We start from the raw sequence: 24169 nt of genomic DNA, 5'->3' as shown, positions 1-24169 counted from the left end.
CCAAAGGAAGTGCTTGCTTTTACAGCTTTAGACGTGGAGTGTTTGAAAGGATCTGAATTAAAAAAACATTGCTTCTAAAGCATGAGCTCATGCTCAGACCATATTGTGATGTTTTTTATTTTATCTTGGTTTAGTAATTCAGGATTAGAAAGACATGGCTTGTGTTTTTGCACTGCCGTGTTAATATCCCTGTGGCAATATGACTAACACTGGGTGGCCGGGTGGCCTGCGGAAAAAAAGTTCTTAAAGTTCTTTTAAGGGGATGCTATTTATCAGTTGATGTTGGTTAACACCAGCCCATGTAAAGCCTCAGTGGTCTATTTGTCCACACTGTGTCTTTGTCAGGATACTTTTCTGCAGGCCAGTTAACAACCACAAAGTAACCATAAACATATATCTTGATTATTGCCTCATTAACAAGATCAAAATCCACTTACACTAAATTTCAACAAAACGTTTGTCTATGGATGGCACTGGGCTCCGAGCTGAGGCGCCCCCTCCACAATCATGTGGGGCCCAGCCTCAAGGGGGTTCCAATAAAGTGTGCACAAAGGAGGCTGGGGCCAGGCCAAGGAGAGTCATCCAGGCCTAGCTGGGCCCAGCAGCAGCCCAGATGCCGAGGCCTGGGGAGGGGCAGATCTGAGGGAGGTGATGGGGGGCTAAAGAGTCTTGGGCCTATCCCAGGCAGCCCCAGCATACAGCCAATGGCGGGATGACCAGAGTAGGAGGGAAAGCTGCCAGCCTTGCTGGGGGGGGAGGGGAGGAGAGAGTAATCACCCTACCCGAGGAATAAGCCAGATAAGAATGCGTGAGTGGTGGGGCTAGACTGCACCTTTTTTTAAAAAAAGGCTCCTGTAATTAGGAGCAGGAAAAGGTAACCCTAACCCTAATCACCCTACCCGAGGAATAAGCCAGATAAGAATGAGTGAGTGGTGGGGCTAGACTGCACCTTTTTTTTAAAAAAGGCTCCTGTAATTAGGAGCAGGAAAAGGTACAGCTTCAGGGCTGAGAAGAGCTACTGTCCTGAGATAGAGAAGGAAACAGGTGACGCAACACTCTTCTCTTCCCTTTCTGAGGCCTTGGATGACCTGCCTGCAGCAGAACCCACCATGACGTTGAAGGCTGGCTGATGGAGCAGAGGAGGGAACGCTTCACAACCTTGTCCAAGCTTTTGAGTTCCCAGAACTCTTCATCCATTTGGATGTTTCAAAATTTTAAAAGACAAACGGATCACCTGTCTACATTTATGTATTTATTTCATGCAGTCTGATGAAAAGTCCCCAAAGAGCTCCAAAGCTTGCACAGTACCAATTGTGTCAAATTGGTTGGTTCTAATGATGTCCTGTGACACAGAGTTGTGAAGTCACATGTCACAGCTCTGCTCAGGACCTAAGTCCAACCCCGACGGAAGTCAGTTTCAGTTAGCCAGCTCAAGGTTGACTCAGCTGTCCATCCTTCTGAGGTTGATTAAAAAAAGTACTCAGCTTGGTGTTGTAAGTAACTGGGGAAGACAATGGCAAACCACCCTGTAAACATAGTCTGCCTAGTAAATGTTGTGGTGTAATGTCACCTCATGGGCCAATAATGGCCCTGGGCTTGCATAAAGGACTACCTTTACCTTTTTTAAAGGCATTATACTGATTTTGGGGTTTGTGGGGGGGGCATTATGTGTGGACCAGTGTGGCTGTACAACTTTTTATTGCATCATTGTCATTTTGGCAACTGTAATATCTAGTCATCAGCAGGCTTCATTTTACAAAATAGTTCTCTTACCTGGACTCTAGAGCTTCTCTAATCAGTGAGAAAATTTCTTTTTTTGCTGCATAAGACAAGGGACCAAATTAAAGCAAAACAAAAAAACAAAAAATAAAGTGGCATCAAGTTCAACAGATTTATGAGCAAGGGTTTTTCAGGTGCATTCCATGCATTTTTCCAAATAGCATGAGTTTACTCCTACACTCTCTCTGATTCTCCAGACAGTAAAGAAGTTTCACCTCTAAGTATTATGAGGTGCCGAGGTACATTACTGCAATATCATCAAGTCTTTCTGAAACTTTATGTGCCCCTTAGGCTGTGTAGAAATGTGGTGGAGTTAGACAGGCAGTTAGAGTTAGACAGGCAGCCACTTGGCACAGCAAAGGTGCACTGAGATGGGAAGGCTAGACTTGCCTCTTGTGAGAGGTTGCTCTGTTTATGCAGAGAGGCAACCTTCCATATCCCCCAATTAAATTTAAAAGATGCTGGTTGGTGAAAATAATTATTTATAGACTACTCATTAAATGAATATCGATTTAGATGTAGAACTTCCATTCATTTAAATATGTTCAAAGCAGAATTGGGAGGGTAGATTTGCCACACAATTAGTTTTGAAGAGGCTAAGAGTGGTGGACTCTGATCTGGAGAGCCTTGATTCCCCACTCCTCCACATAAATCTTATTTGGTAAACTGGATTTGTTTCCCTTGGGCCAGTCACAGTTCTCTCAGAACTCTCTCAGACCCATCTACCTCACAAGGTGACTGTTGTAGGGAGATGAAGGGAAAGGAATTTGTATGCTGCCTTGAGTCTCCATACAGGAGAGAAAGGTAGGGTATCAAAACAAACTCTTTTTCTTCTTATACCCCACCTTTCCTTCTTGGGAGCCTAAAGCAGCTGACTATTCTCTTCTCCATCTTATCCTAACAAACACTCTGTGAGGTAAGTTAGGCTGAATGTATGTGATTTGCCCAAGGTTGCCCCTTGAGATTCCATAGCACGGTGTGTATTTGAACCTGTGTCCCCAGATCCCTGCCCAGCACTCTATCCACTAACCACATCGGCTCTATTAGTCTCCTTCCAGAAATTCCAAATACCAGTTCTGAAAGGCGTGAAAGGCCACACCTTTATCCAAACCGTATATCCATAAATTCCTGTGAGACAACCTCTGAATTAATTTCTCTTGAATCCTTTTGTATTTCACTAATCTTCCTGTCACTGTAAGTTAAGACTTCAATGAGAAATCATTCACTCATATTTTACACTCTTTCCATTCCTGTCTGATAAATAAATGATGTCATATTGACTTCATTGTGAATTCAATTCTTTGGGATAAAATGGGTGAGTGAGAAGGAGGTGTCTACACTAGGCATACATTGCATGGAGAAATGAATGCAAGCAAGAGTATTTTCCTGGGAGTAAGCCCCATTGAATAGAATGAGGCTTCCTTTTGAATAGAATAAATCACAATTCAAATAAATGAGCTTTAGTACATTTACTAAAAAATATACTGGGAGGCCGTGATGAAGAAATATATGCAGACAAAGAGTACACACATGTAAGTTAAAGAGTTTACTACTAGTAAAAAAGAAGTGTTACATTGTTTTGAGTTCAGTCAATTAATTGGAGTGCAATAAAACCAGGTTAAAATCGTAATGCTTGTTCCTGTTAATTCTCTTCTAATGTTGGTTTTGTGATGTTAAGGCTATATTGCCTTCACAAAAGATTGAATATTAAGATCTAAAAGTATGCTTAAAAAAACTGGCAAATTATTTGCAACATATTCTTTTGAGCTAAGACTGGTAGAGGGGCTTCACTCTATATATTATATAGCATGCAGCTTGAAGAACTGTAGTCACGTAAATATTTCCAGATATGCTGTTGTAAAGCCTTCCAAACTGGATTCAGTAGTCCCTTGGCAATATCATGTTCATGTTCACCTGGCCATTGTTTGGCATGGCTGAAAGGTCAATAACAGCATCTATCACCTAGGCCCCTTCTGCACATGCAGAATAATGCACTTTCAATCCACTTTCAGTGCATTTTGCAGTTGGATTTTACAGTGTGAAATAGCAAAATCCACTTGCAAACAATTGTGAAAGAGGATTGAAAGTGCATTATTCTGCATGTGCGGAAGGGACTTTTAGACACTTAACTTTTTACTTTAGCAGCTTCTGCCTCCACGCCTGCATCCAGAGATCTGAGCTGTTATACACAGAGGGCCAAATCCAACAAGTAACTTATTCTCCAGCACCATGGCACTTCAGAGATAAGACCCAGCAGGATGCAGTGATTAAGAGCGGTGGACTCTAATCTGGAGAACTGGGTTTGATTCCCCACTCCTCCACATGAGTGGCAGACTCTAATATGGTAAAGCAAGATTATTTTCCATGCTCCTACACATGAAGCCTGCTGGGCGACCTTGGGCTAGTCACAATTTTCTCAGAACTCTAAGCCCCACCTACCTCACAACATGTGTGTTGTGGGGAGGGGAATGGAAGGTGATTGTAAGCTACTTTGAGACTCCTTAAAGGCAGAGAAAAACTGACTATGAAAACCAACCCTTTTTCTTTGTCTTCTGCATCATTACTGTCAATAGATATGTGCGACCCTATACAATGAGTCATATTTTCAGTTAACTCTGTAATTCTGCATCCTGCATCCTGCCTTTTGCAGTTTCTGTCCAGTGTGCACACAGACATTTTAGATGACTAAGAGGAAGATAAAATAAGTTCAATTGCAACACATTTTTAAAATTTAGCACAGGTTGTAGAGAAAAAAAGGTAAAAGTAGCCCCAACAGGGCCAAGAAAATGGTTTGTTGCAGTTAACTCATCTTCTAGAACAGCTCTTATTTCACAGAGTGATTCCTCTTGTATGATCTCATACTTCTGAAAGAACTACAAAGAACAATTTCAAATCAAAAGATTTACAATGCAGTTTGAAGCATGTGTACTCAGAGTCAACAGGACTGGCTAGGAACAAGTAAATGTGCCTGGAGTTAGAACCTGGGTGAAGCAACTTTTTGGTGCATATTTTTTGAGACAAGAACATTAGAAGAGCTTGACTAAATGAGATTCAGCAGTCATCTTTTACTGCATCTGACATCCCATGATGGCCAGTAACCACAGATGTGGAATCAAGAAAGCAATCCACCTGTATCCCATTGCTTCTTCCCAGCAACTGACAATCAGAAATTAAAACAGGGACTGATGAAAAACTTGTCAGGTAAAAGAAAAGCCCAGAGGCAGCAGTGACAGGCTTCTGCCCTGTTCACTCACTCATTTGTCCCCCTCCCCCGCTCTACCTGCCCTTCCCCTCCCTGCTGCTCCTCTGCTCCCCTCTCTGATGCTCTCTGCCCATCTATCTGAGGTCCGCTCTGCATGGGCCTGTGCAGCGGTGGCACACCAGCATATATTACGCTGTTGGAGCCCCAGGACCATTCGCACACTCCCGTGCGGGCGGTCCCAGAGCCACCGCAGCCCACGGAGGCACCTTCACATGGAGACGCCTCCATTGTGTTTGTAAACTTACCTTCTCTTCCCTGCGCAGCTCCGCAGGAACAAGGGGACATGCCCCCATGGCCATGGCAACGCCTTGGGGGTCAGAGGGCAGGAGGCATGTCCCCTCGTCCCTGCAGAGCTGTGCAGGGAAGAGAAGGTAAGTTGGCAAACAAAATGGAGCTGCTGAAAAGCAGCACCTCCGACCTAGTGTCGTTTGCTCGACACCAGGTTCAGAACGCTGGTTTTGAATAGACTCGCTCATTGAGCGAGTTTTGAAAACAGCGTTTACCCACCAGTTGCGGGGGGGAGCACGGTGCTGCCTCGTTGCAGAGGCGGGAACTGTGCAAACTGCGCCCCTGGAACAGTGTTTGTACCGTTCTGGGACGCTGTTTTTGGTCCGTGAGGAGTGGACCTGAGTCATACAGCTGCTGCTGCTCCTCACTGGCTTGGCCAGCTGACTGACTGGCACAGTGGCTCTGGCTGCTCCCAGTGGCCTGCTTATTTTCCTGATAGCTGAGATGCATAATATCAGATCTCGAAATCTCTCTCTATTTTCATTAAAATATTCACATTTGTTTTTTAAAAATCTTTATCATATTTTCTTGCAGATTTGAGGGGCCTCCCAGGTTTGTACCCTTTATCTGTACCTGGCTCCATTCTTTGGATCTGCTAATTCACATGGGGACCAAGTTCAGAATTGGATATGCGCTATTGTCTCTGGATGTTCTATTCAGCTATCATGGCTAAATGCATGGAGGATAGGCTTATTATCTAATATTGTTTTAAAGCTGCAGTTTCCATTGCCTAAGTACTTTTTTTTGTATTGCCCACCAATTTGATTGGTGACCCTATGTTCCAACACTAAAAGCAAGGAGGAAAAATATCTCTGTTCATTTTGTGTGTCCCTGTGTAGCAGGGAGTTGGACAAGGCAGTCCTTGTGGTCTCTTCCAACTCTATGATTCTGTGATTTTCTGTGAGTTTCTGTAAGTTTATATAAGGGCAGTATAAGGGAAGTATATAGGGCAGTATAAGGGCAATGTAAGGGCTGTCTTCAATCTCTTTCCTAATAATGTTTGATATAGATTTTGCCTTTTTGCTGATGCTGCATACTTAAAGTTTTCATGGACCTGACCACCATGACCTTCTCTTTCCTACTGTGAGATACAATTGTTTGACTTTTCATGAAGTTATATTTCTGTTCCCAGAATGGAAGCTATTTTCATGTTGAAAAGAGGAACAGCCTGTCCATAAAGCTTGCTTCAGCTTTTTCCATTTATTCTTATAATTAAACCTATATTTTAAATGTATATGTAACATTGTTGGTGTGACCCTCTATTGGAGTTTGGGGGGAAAGGTATTTTGTCCCTTGGGGGAGTCGGGGATTGTGGGGACAGAATTCTGTGGAGAAGAAAGGAGACAGAAGCCATCTGGGTGTGATGGTGGAGAACAGAAAGAGCTTCAAGAGAGCTTGCAATCTCCATAGATCAGCAGCACCATAAAAACTCACAGAACAGCAGCATCACCCCGACCACCAGCCAGCCAGCCAAGTCACAGCAAGCAGAGCAAAAGAGACTTCCAGAAGGCCTCAGAGAGAACGTAAAAGACCTGAATCTCCTCTTTGGGTCCAGTTAAATTGTATTGTCTACGTCTGAGTTTTCTTTATGTTGTCCTGTTTAGATTCCCCAGCCTTCACTGTTGAACGAAACCCTACATTTATTTTAAGTTCTACAATGTTAGATGGTAGATGGTAGGTGATTTGAGAGTCTGGGAGTTGTGTTTGAATGTGTTTCTGCAGCTTCTAAGAAGCTCAGTACTTCTCACTGCAGAAGTTGAAAATGAATATGAAACCTAAATTGCATTCTAATAGCTTTCAATATAGCATCTGTTGCAGGAGAGGTTTACAGATACCATAGACAACGAAAAAGACCAATAAATGTCTCCTTGAAGTGGATTCAGCCCTCCCTCATTTTGGATGGGGCTCTGAATATGTTTTTAAACCCTGGGATATAATTGCCCTCCAAAATTCTGCTGATGCCAGTACCAAGATGGAGGTATTCCTGAGAGGGTAGCAGTAAATATCCTTTTTAGCAAATATCCTTTTTAGCAAATATCTCCTTCTACTGGGATCTCCAGTCAATGACATCATTACTCTAGGACAGTGGGGGCGAACCTTTGGCACTCCAGATGTTATGGACTACAATTCCCATCAGCCCCTGCCAGCATGGTCAATTGGCCATGCTGGCAGGGGCTGATGGGAATTGTAGTCCATAACATCTGGAGTGCCAAAGGTTCGCCACCATGGCTCTAGGAGCTGTGTGCTTCTGCTCAGTAAACCTATACTTCAGGTTGGTATACTTAATGAGCCCATGACTGAAGTGAGGTTTGAAACTTGGAGCAGTACATAAGGTAAGCCAGATTATGATCAAGGCCATAGCAGCACTCAAGGTCTAGAGGGCAAGAAGCAGTGTTTGTTTGCTGCCTTGCAATATAAATAAAGCAATCATTATAAAAATGATTGCATAAAATACCACAATTTAAAGTCTCCAAACCTCCAAAATAAAACCTACATTAGTGAAATGCAGGAAAAGATTTTTTTAAATGATGGGGTTAAGGAGATTTGTAGGGTTAATCTCAAATTTATAAATGAAGTAGAATTTAAAACATACAAATATTTACTGCTACTGCTACTACTACTAACAACAACAGCAACAACAGTTCATTGTGACCTGACTTGAAACCTTAGGTCAAGTGAGCTGACCTTTAAAGGAAAAGCAAACGCAGTCCAAAATAAACTGTCTTCAACTACCTCCTGAAGATCAAAGGTGAAAGGGCCACTTTTCCAGGGAGGTGCACTTTTCCGGGGAGGTTGTTCCAGCATTGCAGGGCTGTCACTGAAAAGGCCCTCTCTCTTGTGTCCACCAGCCCAGTGGGACAGTCAGAAGGACCTCCCCCTGTGGCAAGGCTGGAGCCTTGCTGTATAATGAAGCAAGATGAGGAGGTGGTTTTGGGTAGTGGATGATGTGAGGTGGCACCCTCCATCTCCATCACAGCTTCTGCTGCCTTTTCCTTGCCTGTTTCCTATCCCACCAGCAGCTTACACTATCTCCCTTGTTCTCCCGGAGTCTTGTACATAGTATAGCAAACTGTGAGCGGCCATTATGGAAGAATGGGAGGGAAGAAGGCAACAAAGAACAGGAACAACAGGTGTAGCCAAACCAGATAAAGGGTCAAGCTGAAGGCAGTAAGTGGGATCCAGAGGGGAAGCTGGGTTAAGCAGCATCCTCATCCAAGAGGCAGGATGCTTGGACTGTGGATCAAGTTCTGATCCTAGAACTGTCTAGTGACTGGCTCTGTGGATCAAATGACTGGACATTTAGGCAGGGCTGTTATGCCAGCCTAGATGGGACCTTTGAAGCCAAGTTCTCAGTCTGTCTGACTTGCAATCAGTGCAGCATTCTGAAGGTACAAGAGTTAGAGCACCAGAACTTGGCACTGGTCTGTGTGCCTTACACAATCTGTTTCAAGTCAAATTATGTGAATCACTCTGGAGTATTATAATACAGTCTGTTAAAACCAGCGACTGTAGACTGCTAACAACAAAGTTGTTGGAGTGATTCTCAGTGGAAAAGGAGACGATGGGCAAAAAAAGTTCTCAATCACTCTGGCTCCAACTGTGAAATCCTTGCAATGTAGACAGGCTCCAGTTACATGTCAATTTAGAAATCCCCACGTGCTCTTGCAACTATAACAACTTGTTAATTATTTGTGAACAGGTTGTAAGTTCTCTGGCTCACATTTTTCATACTGTACATGTTGCTGATAGACATGACATATGAGAATAATCCCCTTGCTAACAGACCTCCAAGGGATCAGTAACTTCCTAGTTGGAAATTTTTGGGGATGTAATGGTGCACAAATAGATGTCACCAAGCAATTGCAGCATATGTATTTGCTGCTTCTGTTAATGGGAAGACTCTCACAAAGCCAGGAAATGACTGTATTATTTGTTCCATAAAGAAATTCACATGGAGCAACACAGGAGCTAATTTCCACTAACTGTGACAAACGACAGTCCTAAATGGCAGGCTTAAGTCTTCTAGCAATTCAGTTTCAAGCTGTTATTTATCACCCAATAGTGCCTGTTCCAGTTGTTTTTCACCTCTGCCTCAAGAGTATTACACCGTTCATGATATATAATATATAGTTGCTTATCTAAGCCAGTACTATTGCTCCTGACAAGCAGCTGCTCTCCAGGCGCTCAGCCAGAGTCAGATGCTGTTTGATCCTACTAGCTCACCTTGCAGCTTTCCCCATCCACTATTTGAATGGGTTTTTTAAAAAAAGATTGTTAAATTTTAAGATTGTTAAATTAAAACATTATCATCGTTATTATATGAAGTCATCTTTATATTTGATGCTTTGTAGATGTCATTTATTTATACTTGTTCTGCTTTTCTTCCAAGTGGAGGCTCAAGGAGATTTACACCGTTGGTCTTCCATTTTATTGTCACAACTCCTAGGTTAGGTTGAGTGTGAGTGACTGGCCCAAGGCACCCAGTAAGCCTTCATGGCAGAGCTGGGATTTGAACTGGAGTCTCTCAGATCCTTATCTAACCTGTGGTCCCTATCCTTTTTAAGCTTTCAGGCACCTCTGGAATTCTGACATGGAGACATGGGCAACACATTGGGGGTCCCTGGTTTAACCACTCTGCCATATTCTGTTCCCTTCCAAGATGATGAAAATCCTAATCAGCAGGGGCATAGCTACTTAAAATGGTATCTGGAGCTCACCCTGGGTGCCACACCTCTTCCCACAGCTGTGCCTTCACCCCATTTGGGACAAGGGCACAGTTGAACATGGCAAGCATGACTGGCCCCACTGCCAAGTTTCATGTGAAGACTGGCAGGGGCTCGTTCCACCCCCATCTCCATGTGGAGATCTAAGTGGCAAGGGCTGTTTGAACCTGGCCTCAACAAGGCTTGGATTCACCTGACCAGAGGTGGGGCTTGGAGGGCAGCGTCAACAGTCAAAAGCTAGAGGACAGCCTGTGTGCTCCTTCTGAGCCTGGTCTCAGCCAGGTTTGGATCCAGTTCTATGCTACAGGCTCGAAGCCTGCACTTTTAAGCTGGAACCAAGCCTTACTGAAGATAGGGGTCAAATCCCCACTTGAAATTTGCACGCAGATCTCCCTCCCCACCGCAGCGAGCACACAGCAGACACACCCAGTTGCAGAACTCTTAGCAATCCCCACTACCAGGCTAGCTCGCTTCGCTGGTCTCCCCTGATTGGCTGGCGTGCCTTGATGGGGCGGGACCTTTTCCCACTGCGGAAACGTACATTGTAGGGGTGTGATCAAAAAAACCAGCGTGTAAAAGTTTAACGTTTAACTGTTTAACTGTGCAAACAGTCAATCATTACCTATGTAAACCATGAACAATTCAAAGTTACGCATTTGACTGTTTAATGTTTGCATCCCCTTCTGCTGGCCGATCACAAAAGCGGAAATGAAACCAAGGAAAGTCTGTGTGTGCATCGCAGTGTTGATTGGTTGCCCGAATTCCACGTCACACTCCAGGGCGGGAAACGAGTCAGGGTTTCAACCCTCATCCCTCCCCTTGGATCAGTTCTGAACTGTGTTAATGGGGTCTATGCCACTTGCAACCAGGTCCTGCTGGAACACAGATTAACGGGGAGAACGAGCGCCAGAAACAGAATCTGCCACGCAAGCAATGGGAAGGTTGTCCCTCAAACCTGGTTAGTTTATGTTCTGAAACCTGGCTAAGACGGTAGTGGGGATTCGACCAGGGTTAAACAGGCCTTTGTCGCTCCTATCTCCATGTAGAGATCGGGGGTGGGGCCAGCCTCCCAGCCTGCATATAGAGATGGGGGCAAGGTGAACCCCACTGGTGCCACTCGCTGTTCAACTGTGCCTCTGCCCCAAACTCCATAGGGAGTTCCAGACTGGAGTACAATTGCAAGGAGTGGAACGTGTCCCCAAAATGCACCCCCAGGAAGTGGTGCCCAGGGCTCCAGCTCCCATATTTTCTCTAGCTACACCACAACTAATCAGTGGTGTGACATTTTCAGTGGTTAAAGATATGTGTCAATTTTTCTTCAGTTTTTGATTAGTTGAATGCTGCTGCCAAAATATTTTACAGCTATTTGAGCATACTCTGAAATAATTGGTGGACTTAAATATGTAATTACAAATGTTTGATAGAAATTGCGGTCCTCTGTTTTAAATTAGCATTCAGATAAGGCTTTGGAATGTGAAATACTGAGTAAATGTCATTTGTGTGTGCTTAAATCAAAAACTTCCCAAACCACTCAACCAACCAAAATTTCATTGAAAGATCTGTGGTATCCACACAGTGATGGGTGCGGTTAAATTTGGTATGTTGTCTGTTGACCTCAAATTCAAACTCTGTAGTTTCCTTTTCATTCCTTAACTACTTAGCGGTAGACTGTTCAGCTTGTCACTCATCGAACTGACTAAGCTAGGTGTTTGATGAGTTTGTAAGTGAAGAGTTCAGAGGATATAGAGGGAAAAACACGACAATGCGGGAGGCTCCATTTACTGCCAAAGTGATTTGTCCTTTCCACTTAGAAGAGTTTGAAGAAGAGTTTGGATTTATATTCCCCTTTTTCTCTCCTGCAGGAGACTCAAAGGGGCTTACAATCTCCTTTCCCTTCCCCCCTCACAACAAACACCCTGTGAGGTGGGTGGGGCTGAGAGAGCTCCAAGAAGCTGTGACTAGCCCAAGGTCACCCAGCTGGCGTGTGTGGGAGTGCCCAGGCTAATCTGAATTCCCCAGATAAGCCTCCACAGCTCAGGCGGCAGAGCTGGGAATCAAACCCAGTTCCTCCAGATTAGATACATGAACTCTTAACCTCCTACGCCCCTGCTGCTCCTTACTATTTCAGACCCATAAATGTTGGCATCGTTCTTGAACTCACTTTTTAAACTTCCAGCTTTAATTTTTAAAATGTATCTATACACTTCTCTCCTCAGTGGGGACCAAAGCAACTTACAACATTTTATCCCCACAACAGGTTTATGAGGTAGATTTGGCTGAGAGAGAGTGACTGACTGGTCTGACTGACTGGACAGGTTTCCATGGCAGAGGGAAAATTTGAAACCCAATTTCTCAGATCTTGGCCAGACACTCTTGACGGCTTCACCATGCTGACTGCAAAATGTAAAAATTCGAGGAGTAATCGTTTCGTTGGCTCCAAATTTACAAACTAAAAAAAATGAGAACCATAAAAATAAACAACCAAAATACATTCAAATAAAGTACAAAATAAAAACCATTCCCACAATACCTTTGTTCAGTTTACGGTGGAACAAATACATTGCGTTTGATGTATCTAACCTAACTTGGGGTTCTTTCTGGGGAGGCACAGATTGCTATAAGTAAGGACCTTATACGAGAGATGCCCAATTGTGTTGATTGTACCTGATTTGAGCTCTTTTTGCATAGGGCCCCAACAATATGCACCTTGACTGAGAGGGTGTACATGACAAGATGACATTTTTACCCCTCATGCTAATTTGGCTCTCTTGATAGATGGTTTTTCTATTTAAATCTGCCTCGGTTTCCTTTTTGTGGCCACTAAACCAACACATTTAGATTTGATTTCTTGCTCTTGGAGGTCAAGAGGGATGAGGAGTAAGAGGAACCACCAAATAGTATTTTCCTCTTTTCACCTTTTTGTATGTGGCAGGGATCTCAGCATTTCTCAAATTCTCTTTCCTCCACCACATTTCAAAAGAGTCTTGTGGCGTTTATTTAAGAATCAGTTTCCTTGCAGCAGCTCTCAGAGTAAAGCAATTCAGCTTTAAGAACTATGCTGTGACCCTGGAAATTACCTCTCATCCTGCTTATTTATTGCAATATAATCCATGTTACCACAGTGGAAGACAAGCAAGGCGGGCATAGCTTGTGGTCAAGTTTTCCTCACCACAGCTTCCGTTCTCATGTGCCCTTTATCTTATAGTTACAGAAAAACAGAAGCAAACATTGCTGTTGAAATTTTGTTCAGAGAATTCTGGGCACAGCCGGCACTGAATGTAGCAATCCTTGTTAAGCATAGGGAAATGGCATTTTGCATTTTAAAAAACCCTGCCCTGGAAGTCAAGTACACATTTTAGCTGCAATCCACAAGCCACTTCCCTCCAACCCCCAAGTACAGTGTCAGTAAAATCAATGGAAATGCCTAAGAAAGTTGGGAAATGCAATGTTGGCAGTATCGTAGCACATCATGTTCTTAAAGATGTCAAACTGTCACTGCAGGCTGGCTTTGCATATGTCATAACAGGCTAAGAACAGAAAACTTGTTTGGGAATATTTCTACTTGTGAGCAAAGACCTGCTCACAAGCAGGGACCTACTAGCAAGTGAAATCCTACTCATATGAGATCTAGAAGCAAGTAGTGACAGGGAGGAAGGTTTTTCTGAATTGTCTTGAAATAGGCCTTGACACAAGGAAGAGAATGTCACTAGATGCATGGGAACTTTGCCAGTGGTGGGATTCAAATAATTTAACAACCGGTTCCAGTGGTGGGATTCAAATAATTTAACAACTGGTTGTTTACAAGCACCATTTTAGCAACCGGTTCTGCCGAAGTGGTGCGAACCTTCTGAATCCCACTTCTGGAACTTTCCCCCTGAAACCTGACCTGTTTGGGGTCAGGTGTATGTTGCAGGGCAGGCCAAAAGGAGACTTCCTTCCCACAAAAAAAAAAGAAATTCTCCAAGGGTTGTGTGCAAAGTTGAGCTGGACTTTTCCACCCTGCATAGAAGTTATAATTGGTGGTGTCCATATTTTCATTTCAATTCAGATTCAGAGACCTTTATTAGGCATATACAACACAGGAAGAGTAAAGAGTAAATCCAGTAGAGAACAGTAAAAGTAATATGGTCAGCAGCCAAGGGAGCCTAATTCAAAATGCACAGCAAAAATTTGGCTACGATTTCCATTATCATTTCAATTCATAAAGCATTCTGTGCAATGTAGATGCTGTATTCTTTCATTAATAACAAATCTATATATAAACGCGAAATACCACTCACTGACTGACTGTCTCATCAACAGAACTCAAAAACCACCGAAGCCACACACATGAAATTTGGCACACCAGTTTATGCAAGGGTGCTGCCCACCCCCGCTATGCCCTGGAATGCCCCCGCCACACCCCCTCTGTGGCCCAGCCACGCCTCCTCCGTGACTCTGTCAGGGGCGTTGCGCCTCCCACCCCATGGGCGCTATGCCACTGCCCTTGCATAAATTATGTGGGTTTAGGAATGGAGATCACTGCTTTGTAGTGTTCATTCTGTGTTTTTGCAAGCGTTCAGAAAGTAATGTTGCACGACTGCTATTGTATCCCATGGGAGCTCTCCTGTAGAATACTGCACGGGTTTAGTCTGTCTGCCATGCTGTTCAACATCTATGTGAAACTACTTGGATGTTTCTTGTGAGATTTTTTAGGTTTCCTTCTACTTCAGGTGTACTGATGTCATCCTAAAAATGGGCTGGATTAAGGTGAACAGACTGAGATTTACTTCAGACAAGATAGAGTTGCTAAGGGTTAAATTCACGTTGTTGTCTTTTATTGGAGTGTTGTGTGGTTTCCAGGCGGTATGGCCATGTTCTAGTAGCATTTTCTCCTGACAGAGGATCTGATGGTAGTAAAGCAAGTGGAGTATGTATACCTGTGAAATGTCCAGGTTGGGAGAAAGAACCATTTGCCTGTTAACAAGTGTAAAGGGTGCAATTAGCAAGCTTGATTGTTGTCTTTTATGTCTGAATACAGTCCACTTCCAGATTCCTAACAGAATGCCTATTTTGGAATTAGTTTTTTCATTTGTGGATGTCCAGTAGTAATTCTCTGTTGTGGGGTCCTCATCCATTTCAGGATTTTTCCAACAACTATGTAGCAGTTTAGGTCTCCTATCCATGGTGTTTGTTACCATGTGTGATGCAGCATGTCTGCAAATTTGACTTGTTGAACCGTGCTGTTGAATCTTTTTTTGTTTACACAAACATTTTAAAATGTTATCAGCTTTGAGAATTTTTGTGAATTGAAAAGCAGATTGTATACTTCATAAATAAATATCAAACAATAAGTGAAGGTAAATATTGGAGACATTGAAGCAAAATATTAAGGTAGTTGGTTAAATGTTGACATTTTATCAAACATGCCTTTTGGGAGTTCATTTGTCCTAATTTGTGGTAACTAATCTGTTCTTTTCCCCTAGAGGTATTGTGCATATTTGTGTAGCACAGCATAAGCAATGTAATTGCATGTATTGTTACATTCCTCTGAATATGCAGTGTGCTTATAAGCAAAGTGCATTGAAAGAGAAAATTTTGTTCCAGGAAGCTATCCAAGCAAGTTGATGTGAGCTGTGGGAGTTTTCTTACTGATTTAAACAAAAAGCTATGATGGAATCAGTCTCTTAAAGTGGACTGCATGTTACACAGACCATGTAGACCGATCCTACGCTGCCAGTTGAGAATAATGAAAGCCGCCATGCTGAGACAGAAAAAAACAGGAGGAGGCTGTTGCATTACTGGGATGGCTAAGGAAGGAAGAACTGCTAATCACTTCCTCTTTTTCTCATCTTGTCTCCATGGCTAACTTTCTCTGTTTCCTGTCTTTCCCAACTTCTAGGGAAAAAATGAAATTAGGAATGGATAGAGGAGGGGGACAAGTATCTTCTCCTGGCATATGTGATTGTGACCATCTGCAGCCTTCTCAACCTGTAGCCTAGAAGAAAGCAGACACAGTCAGGCTTGGCTGTTCGTCTGTGGTGAGCTACATATACAACCCAGCTCTTATAGTTTCTCATGGCACTATTTTGTGATGCTTAATCTTAATCTTAAGCATTCTCCTAAATTTAGTGACGGCAATGGGCATCGATGTACTTACACTGACTGTGTGCTGTCTCCAAGCAGGGCTGTTATGCCAGCATACATTGAACTTGTGTACAGAAAGATGCAGAACTGAAGGAGCCTGCATTGTGCCAAATTCAGAGCAAGTAAATCCCACTCATTTTATACGAACTTACTCTCAGGTAAGTATGCTCAGGATCTCAGCTGCTTTTCTGTCTCTTGCATGGCAAAGCTAGTGTGCAACAATAAATTAGCCATGCAGAGCATCAGAATCTGTGTGGGTCAAAATCTCAGTCTGATTTTTTTTACTGATGTTGAAAAATGGAAAGCCAAGAACTCACAGATTTTGACAAGATTATTATCCTTTTGGGATAGGTTTAAAGGACACAAGCATTTCTATGCTATACTAATAAACAATATACAGTGACTATACAATGACTTCAGTATAAAGAACTAATTATAAAAAATATGGTTTCCGACCTTTGAGATGCCATTGTTCATGGTTTGTATGTGGAAAATCTCAGGTTTAGACTCTGTTATCAACAGATTAATGACATTAAGTATTAGGACTGGTAAACACTCTTTATCTCTGACCACAGATAGGTGCTCAGAGTCTAACATGCTGGACCTTCTTTGTAATAGAATGCTCTGCCTACAGGGGTCTGCAACCTGTGGCTCTCCAGATGTTCATGGACTACAGTTCCCATCACCCCTGCCAATTGGCCATGCTGGCAGGGGCTGATGGGAATTGTAGTCCATGAACATCTGGAGAGCCACAGGTTGCAGACACCTAGCCCAGAATGATCTTAGTGCTTACTTAGCCCTGCTCCCTGCATCCATTTAAAAGTTTGATGATAGTTGTTCAGTCAACTGTAAATGCTCTTGGGTCAAAGGACAACATTCAGTAATGCTCAAAATAATGGTTTTGACAAAGGCAGCACTGTAAAAACGAATGATAATTCTCATATTCATTCAGGATTACATTCTAATGCAGAAGCATACAATTTTCTAAACCCCTGCACCTCAACTGACCTTACTAACTATCTGAGACAGAGTATGGTGAATAGGAAGCATTTCATTGACATACAAAATAGAAACTTAACAGAGACCCTAAATTACAATAACCAGCGAAATTAATGGACTAAGCAAAAAGGACAAGTCTCAACCATCATCAGTACACAGATCCCTTTAAAATGGGAAATCAAGTAAGAAAGACCTCACATTACGTACCCTCCTCCACCATTTTTACAAGACACTTCACCAGTTGATTATGCTATGAAGGTGACCTGCTATTTGGGAAGAGAAAGTGACGCTTCTCTTAAAGGCCTTTGAAGTGGAGGTTGAGTGAGTCATTATTATTCCTCACCAAGCTCGTTTGGTGTGTGCTTATTTAGGTGACAGTTGTTTTCTCGAAAGAAAACAGCCTTTTGATGCTTCTAAATTCCTGCAAATAAAAGAAACAAGGGCTGTCAAGGGAACTGGCATCCGGATGTGGAGCTCTGAAAGCAGTGCACGAGGAAGCAGATTTAAATCCAAGGGAAAAACTGGATGCGGCAAGAAGGAGAGTGCCAACAAGAACAAAGTTGACTCATTCTTTAATGCTTCAGGAACCGAGTTCAATAACTAAACCCTTCTACGCCACATTTAAATGATATGCACTGACTGTGCTGTGCATTGCACAGAATGAAGAAGACAAATGCTGGCTGTGACTTTGTGTCTTACTGCAGCATCATTATAGTACAACGATTACAGCATTTATCAATAAGACAAATGCAAGGATTTGCCTTGTTTTATATCAGAGGTAGGACAATGGCAGTGCTACTACTCAACATCTAATTTAAAGGTTGTTCATTTTTCTTTCTGAGTATCTCTTGTAGAAGTTTGTTTGAGTGGATAACTGTCAAGCCCTGGATCTGAGACCAAATAAAACTCTGAAACCATCGGTTCAAAAGGCTCTATTGGGAGTATCAGTAGCCAGCAGATGAAAAGCCAATTCTAAATAGTCTTTTCCCAAAACCCCTCTATATCAACCCAAAATGCTCATCCCCCTTCCATCTTCACGCGCTACCCAACTACAAAGCAGAGACAGTGAAATGGTGAAACAGATCTCCAAGGCCAGAGAATGAGATAAGCGCAGTGGCGTATGGCCCTAGGGACAGGGGGTACCCTCTGTCCCTGGGCACCACTAAAGGGGGGCGCAAAATTGGCCTCCATGTGGCCAGGAAGATGGCAAGGCAGCAGGAAGTGCTGCTGCCTCGATTTCAAGTGCCCTTGGCTCCATCCATGTTGTCATCGACATGGGTAGGGCAGTGGTGAGATTCAAATAATTTAACAACCGGTTTCAGTGGTGGGATTCAAATGATTTAGCAACTGGTTGTTTATAAGCACCATTTTACCAACTGTTTCTGCCGAAGTGGTGTGAACCTGCTGAATCCCACCATTGGCCAAGGAAACCTGAGGACACTGCCCCCCCCCCAAGCATTGCCCCCCCCGGCTCCCAGCCACAGCATGTCTCCTTTGTTAGTTTTCCCGTAGATAGTCCAGGAATCAATTCCCATCAGCCTCTGTCAGCATGGCCAATTGGCCATGCTGGTAGGGGCTGATGGGAATTGTAGTTCCTGAACATCTGGAGAGCCGCAGGTTCCCTACCACTGCTTTGGGGAGACCAGAAGCAACTGAGGCTTCGTCCTCATCTCCTGTGCTTATAAAATTGGCCTCCATGTGGCCAGGAAGATGGCAAGGCAGCAGGAAGTCCTGCTGCCTCGATTTCAAGTGCCCTTGGCTCCATCCATGTTGTCATCGACATGGGTGGGGCAGTGGTGAGATTCAAATAATTTAACAACCGGTTGTTTATAAGCACCATTTTAACAACTGTTTCTGCCGAAGTGGTGTGAACCTGCTGAATCCCACCATTGGCCAAGGAAACCTGAGGACACTGCCCCCTCAAGCATTGCCCCCCCCGGCTCCCAGCCAGCAGTCCCTTTGGGGAGACCAGAAGCAACTGAGGCTTCGTCCTCATCTCCTGTGCTTATAAAAGCAAAGGAGCTGAGGACGGAGCCTCAGTTGCTTGTGCTCTCCCCAGAAAGGAGGGCAGAAGGGGCTGCTAGCTGGGAGCCAGGGGCAGGGCCAGGGGGCCCACCCTCCCTTGAGCCCCACCCCCTGAATGTAGTGGGGGCGCCCAGAGAACAGCTGTCTTCAGGCACCATTTTCCCACCATACACCTCTGGATAAGTGGCCAACTGGCCTGGGCACCCTACTTGTTCAGTTATGAGAAAAAGAAAGTAACTCAAACTCCTCCTCACTCCCCACCCCCCTGTTGCAGACTGTCATCCCAGATTCCAGGCTTCTGCCTGACAATAACATATTGGGCTTGGGCTTGGGAAAGTGATGTCAACTATGACTCAGTGATTCCATTGTGATGTATTCTGATGTCACAAAAGAAGCTAAGCTATAATTTATTGTGCTTATGAATTGGGGTTGCAGGCCAGTGCAGCTTCAGCACTGCAGCCAGGTGCCTGGCCCCTTGGAGATACCCCCTTTTAATAGCAGTCTGATAAATGTTCCCTGCTGGGGTATATAGAACTCACCATGGAGCAGCACGTGATGAGCGGTTTCAGGTTGTCTCTGAAAACAGGGGCAAAGTCTTTAGCTATGAGGTATGTGTAAATACCTACCCCAGCTACCCCAGAGGATGGCTGTGGGGAGAATATGAAGACAAACCAGCATAAAAGATTGTCAGAGCTGAGGGGATGTAAGGTAGGAAAAATAAGAAGGGAACATTCCTTGGGCGGAGATTATGCCAAGATTTTCACATAATGTAATATACAGGTATTATAGAATATGAAATATTATGGACTATAGCAACAATCTGAGACACAGAGCTTGCTGCTAATAGAAACAGATGAGATTTGAACTAATCCTGCAAGATAGTCCTTATGCTGTTATGTATGAATTTGCTTCTTAAAGCAGGAAAATAGGCTAGATATCATCTAGCTTTCTTCAGGACTATTGCTCTGTTACTGAAATCCACATTGGATCCAATTATTGCCTTCTGCTAAGGGAGGAGTCTTCCTCCAATGTCTACCCTTCCATCTCAGAATTAACGTGCAGCCGCTATGTATATGGTTCCACTGCTAATTGCACTCATAGGTGCAAGCTTTTTCCATTGTTGTTCTTGCATGTAAATACGACAACCATAGCCTTCTGATACTACTACCCCCCCCCCAAAAAAAACCCCTGTATATGGTTGTCACACATGATGGTCTATAGATGGGATGCAACCTGTTTACTGAGAACCAGCATGATGTAGTGGTTAAGAGCAGGTGGATTCTAATCTGGAGAACCGGGTTTGATTCCTCACTCCTCCACCTGAGTGGCCGAGGCTTATCTGGTGAGCTAGATGTGTTTCCGCACTCCTGCATTCCTGCTGGGTGATCTTGGCCTAGTCACAGTTCTTCGGAAGTCTCTCAGCCCCACCTACCTCACAAGGTGTCTGTTGTGGGGAGAGGAAGGGAAAGGAGTTTGTATGTCACCTTGAGTCTCCTTACAGGAGATAAAGGTGGGATATAAATCCAAACTCTTCTTCTACTACTGTATGCAAATGCCTTCCTTGTGAAAAATTTGTAGCATGTGAAAAGCTTTCAGACTTAGAAATCTCACAGAGCCTGACAGTGCAATCCTAAACAGAATTACACCTTCCAAGCCAACTGACTTCAGTGGACTTAGCATGGTGTGACTCTGCTTAAGATTGTACTGTGAAGGAAGAAACATAACTCCGTGTCTTCTTTTAAGCAGTTACTGTATTCTTTTATTTGGCATTCTCTTTGAAAAGAAATAGGGCTGAGTATTGTGAGCCCAAACTCTTTGCATGTCTGCATCCTCCTTATGTACAGTAAGAAATACTTTGGATCACAGAATCTACAGGTTTAAAACAAGCTGTCATGTTTATGCAAATGACGGGGTTTTTTTTTCTAAGTGCAGATGCGGAAGCTGCTTGCCAGCACTGCACAAAAATATTTAGGAAGCACATGAAAGGAAACACATCTGCCAGGAGTATCAAAAGCAGCTTTAGTTTAGTGGCTGCTGCGTTCAGCTTACTCATGGCCACGAAATATTTGGAAGATGAAGATCAGGCGGAGCTTGATGAAGCAGAAGATAGCTTCTGTGAAGGTAAATGATCTCCGCAAAGCTGCTCCTTTAGCCACGCGGACTTGATAAAGATGGGGTGTCAGCACATTGTCTTTCTTAGAGAGAGCGTATTTTAGACTTGGAGTAAATATTGGTAGTATCTTCAGAAAGAATGCATTTATTATGAGCAAGACTTATATCAGGAGAGAGCTCATTTCAAAAGAGAGTAACGGGCCGTTAGGAAATGTTGTGTTCTAGTGTAAGGTCCCTTATGTCCAAGATGACTTGCTCCTTAGTAATTTTGCTTAACATGGTAGCCGTAGAGAAGCATATCCTATGATGTATTCTTTTTAAAATGTATTGTTGTCACAGTAGTGCGACAACAAGATGTGAAGCTGCTGCACTCTTTGTGGTGGTATCCTTTTGCTGATATGCTTAACGCAGCAAGTTCTAGTGGCTGCCTTTTCAGGATACAACGACAGAGAATACAATAACTTCAGTGCGTGACTGCGATGGTTTAAGCATTTTGTCGATCTGCTACCAGAATGGGATCAGTTGAGATGACTTTTGAGCTGGTATAGAGGACTTCCCAAAGATGGATTCAAAGGGAATAGCAGAAATGAACAACTTGGGAGCCTCCACCTCTCAAGATTTCCTCCCTCATATGCTTGAGTGTGGTGGTTTCCCCTTCTCCCCTTCTCTTCTTTTGCTGATGGTCAGTTGCTCTCAGTTGAGCATTTTTAGTTCTCATTAGGTTACTTTGGAGGGGTTCTTTCTTTTTTTCCTTTCCTTTCCTTTCCTTTGGTAATTTACAAAGTCATATATTTCTGCTTATCTTGGGAATCCCCCAGGAAGCTAGAGAGCCATGCCTTGTTTATGGATAGCCTGGCTTTGCTTCTTTCATCAACTACATAGTGGTGAGCCGCTTTACTATTAGATATAGTGATGAATATAATACTTTTGCCCTACTATAGTTCCCTTTAGTGAATAAGGCACCCTGTAGAGAACCTCAGCTTAAATTTTCAGAGAAGTTTATGTGCTATGAACTGTGAAGTCCCAGGTTCAAATCTCTGCAGTGCCATGCATAGACAAGCAAGACACAATCTGTTTCCTCTGTGTTAAGGAGCCAGCGATACTGTTTTGCTTTATAGTGTTGTTTCAAACAATATAGATGGCAGTAGACCTGAATTACTTAGGAAGAGTGCTATATATATTGCAACATCACATACCTAACGGTGCATCCTTTGCTTAGATAAATTAATCCATATTAACTCACAGTTACTCAGTGGATTGTAAAGTCATAAACACAAGATGAAAGAATGCAAAACTCCTACTTCCATCACTCTCTAATGATCCTGTCTACAAGTAGAAGTAACTTGCAATAATTGATATTAAGCATATTGTGCAAAAGATGGTAAGCGGAAGACCCAAATAGATTCTCGATGCATGGGTAGAGGGCATACTACAATATGTGGGTTATGAGTGCCTGTCTTCTAAAATGTAGGAGAGAGTGTGCTATGAAAGCAATGGCTGTAATAAATCTGCTCATGAGCTGTAGCATGTTTGCAGATGGTTGAATAACGGGGTCAGCTTCTGTGCATACATCTTTAAATGAAAACTAGAAAATACAGAGACTGGATGCATCAGCATGTGCTTGGCTTTCTCTGGGTATCACTCCTGCATCCTGTGTGTGGATTGCTAAAGCATGAGAAAAAAGAAGTGCCACAAGTGGCTGACACCATTTTCAAACCTGCATTCCTGTGTACTGTCCTCCCCTTTGTTCAAGTTAGGGGTAGAATTATGTGTAGTTTCATGATTCCTCTCCCCTTTTATACTGTTAAACAATTGGCAGAGGTGCTCTGAAGAGGAAGAGTAGGGAGGGATGACCAGGATTGCTTGACTAAATTTCCTTGTACTTTTTCGTGGCTCAAAATGAGCCTCTATCCAGTGGTGGGATCCAAAAACAGGTTCTGATGGTGGTGGGATTCAAACAGTGGTGCCGCCGCACACACACACCTCCAGTCCCTATTGGGCAGGGAGGTTGCTTTAGTAACCCCTTCTTGGCACTCAGAAAAAATTAGTAACCTCTTCTAGCGAAGTGGTGAGAACTGGTTGGATCCCACCTCTGCCTCTATCCCATAGAGTTTCACCAGCAGGAGTCAAAGTATTAGAAGGAATGGAATGTGCTGTGTTGCTTAATGCTAGCACAGGCTTTGGAACTACTGGGGAGAGAAGCATAGGGGTTAGTGCTCACTGATGTTTCTTTTGTCCACTCCTGCGACTGTCCCTTTGTTACCCAGAAAGCTATACTTAGGGGATCCTTCATTCCCACCCACCCCTCTCTCCCTTTTTGTCCACAATGAGGGCTGTAGGTGTCCTGTTAATACAATCATAATAGCCAATTGCCTGCCAATTCATATGGCTGCCCACCAACCCTCAGTTGGTCGATGGGTGGAAGAAGGCCAGCAGAAGGAGGAGAGGAATCATCTGTGCACCTGGTGTGGCATTACTTCCAAGTTGATGCAAAAACACCAACATTATTCTGAGGGATTCTCCATCACTATCAGTTCTTCTTTCAGAGATCAGCTGTGTGGTGGTAGAGAAAGAGCTGTTGTAGGAAATGGTGCAAAAGAAAAGGGTCAGGAAATCCCCTTCTGCCTGCACCAGGCTTCCCAAGCAGATGGGTGAAGGGTTACTATTTGGGAGATGAATGTCTTTCTCTACCTGTCTTTTCACAGGTTCCTTAAGAGACGTAGCAAGGGGGGAAAGTGCCCGGTGCACTGGTGCGTCCTCCACCCCTGCCCTGCTCCAGAACGCCCTCACCACACCCCCACAGGGGTGCGCTCCTGGTGCATCATATACCCCCCCCCCTGCCACCGCCCCCTTG

General features: G+C 43.6%; 1 protein-coding gene across 3 annotated transcripts in view; it reads left to right on the top strand.

The window, feature by feature from the left end:
• The window catches only part of RIPOR2 (RHO family interacting cell polarization regulator 2), a 128729-nt gene that overhangs the window by 20887 nt on the left and 83673 nt on the right, over nucleotides 1–24169 (top strand). The window contains exon 1 of one of the 3 annotated variants that reach the window (XM_048508190.1): nucleotides 21211–21324. The exons of the other annotated variants lie outside the window; for them this stretch is intronic. Within the exon in view, the coding sequence (XP_048364147.1) occupies nucleotides 21255–21324 (70 nt within the window). The 5' untranslated portion in view covers nucleotides 21211–21254. Of the gene's footprint in view, nucleotides 1–21210; nucleotides 21325–24169 lie in introns of those variants that run through there. 3 annotated transcript variants of the gene reach the window in all.

Source organism: Sphaerodactylus townsendi, linkage group LG09, assembly GCF_021028975.2.
Source record: "Sphaerodactylus townsendi isolate TG3544 linkage group LG09, MPM_Stown_v2.3, whole genome shotgun sequence".
NCBI lineage: Eukaryota > Metazoa > Chordata > Lepidosauria > Squamata > Sphaerodactylidae > Sphaerodactylus > Sphaerodactylus townsendi.
This window is presented reverse-complemented; position numbering and strand designations above follow the sequence as displayed.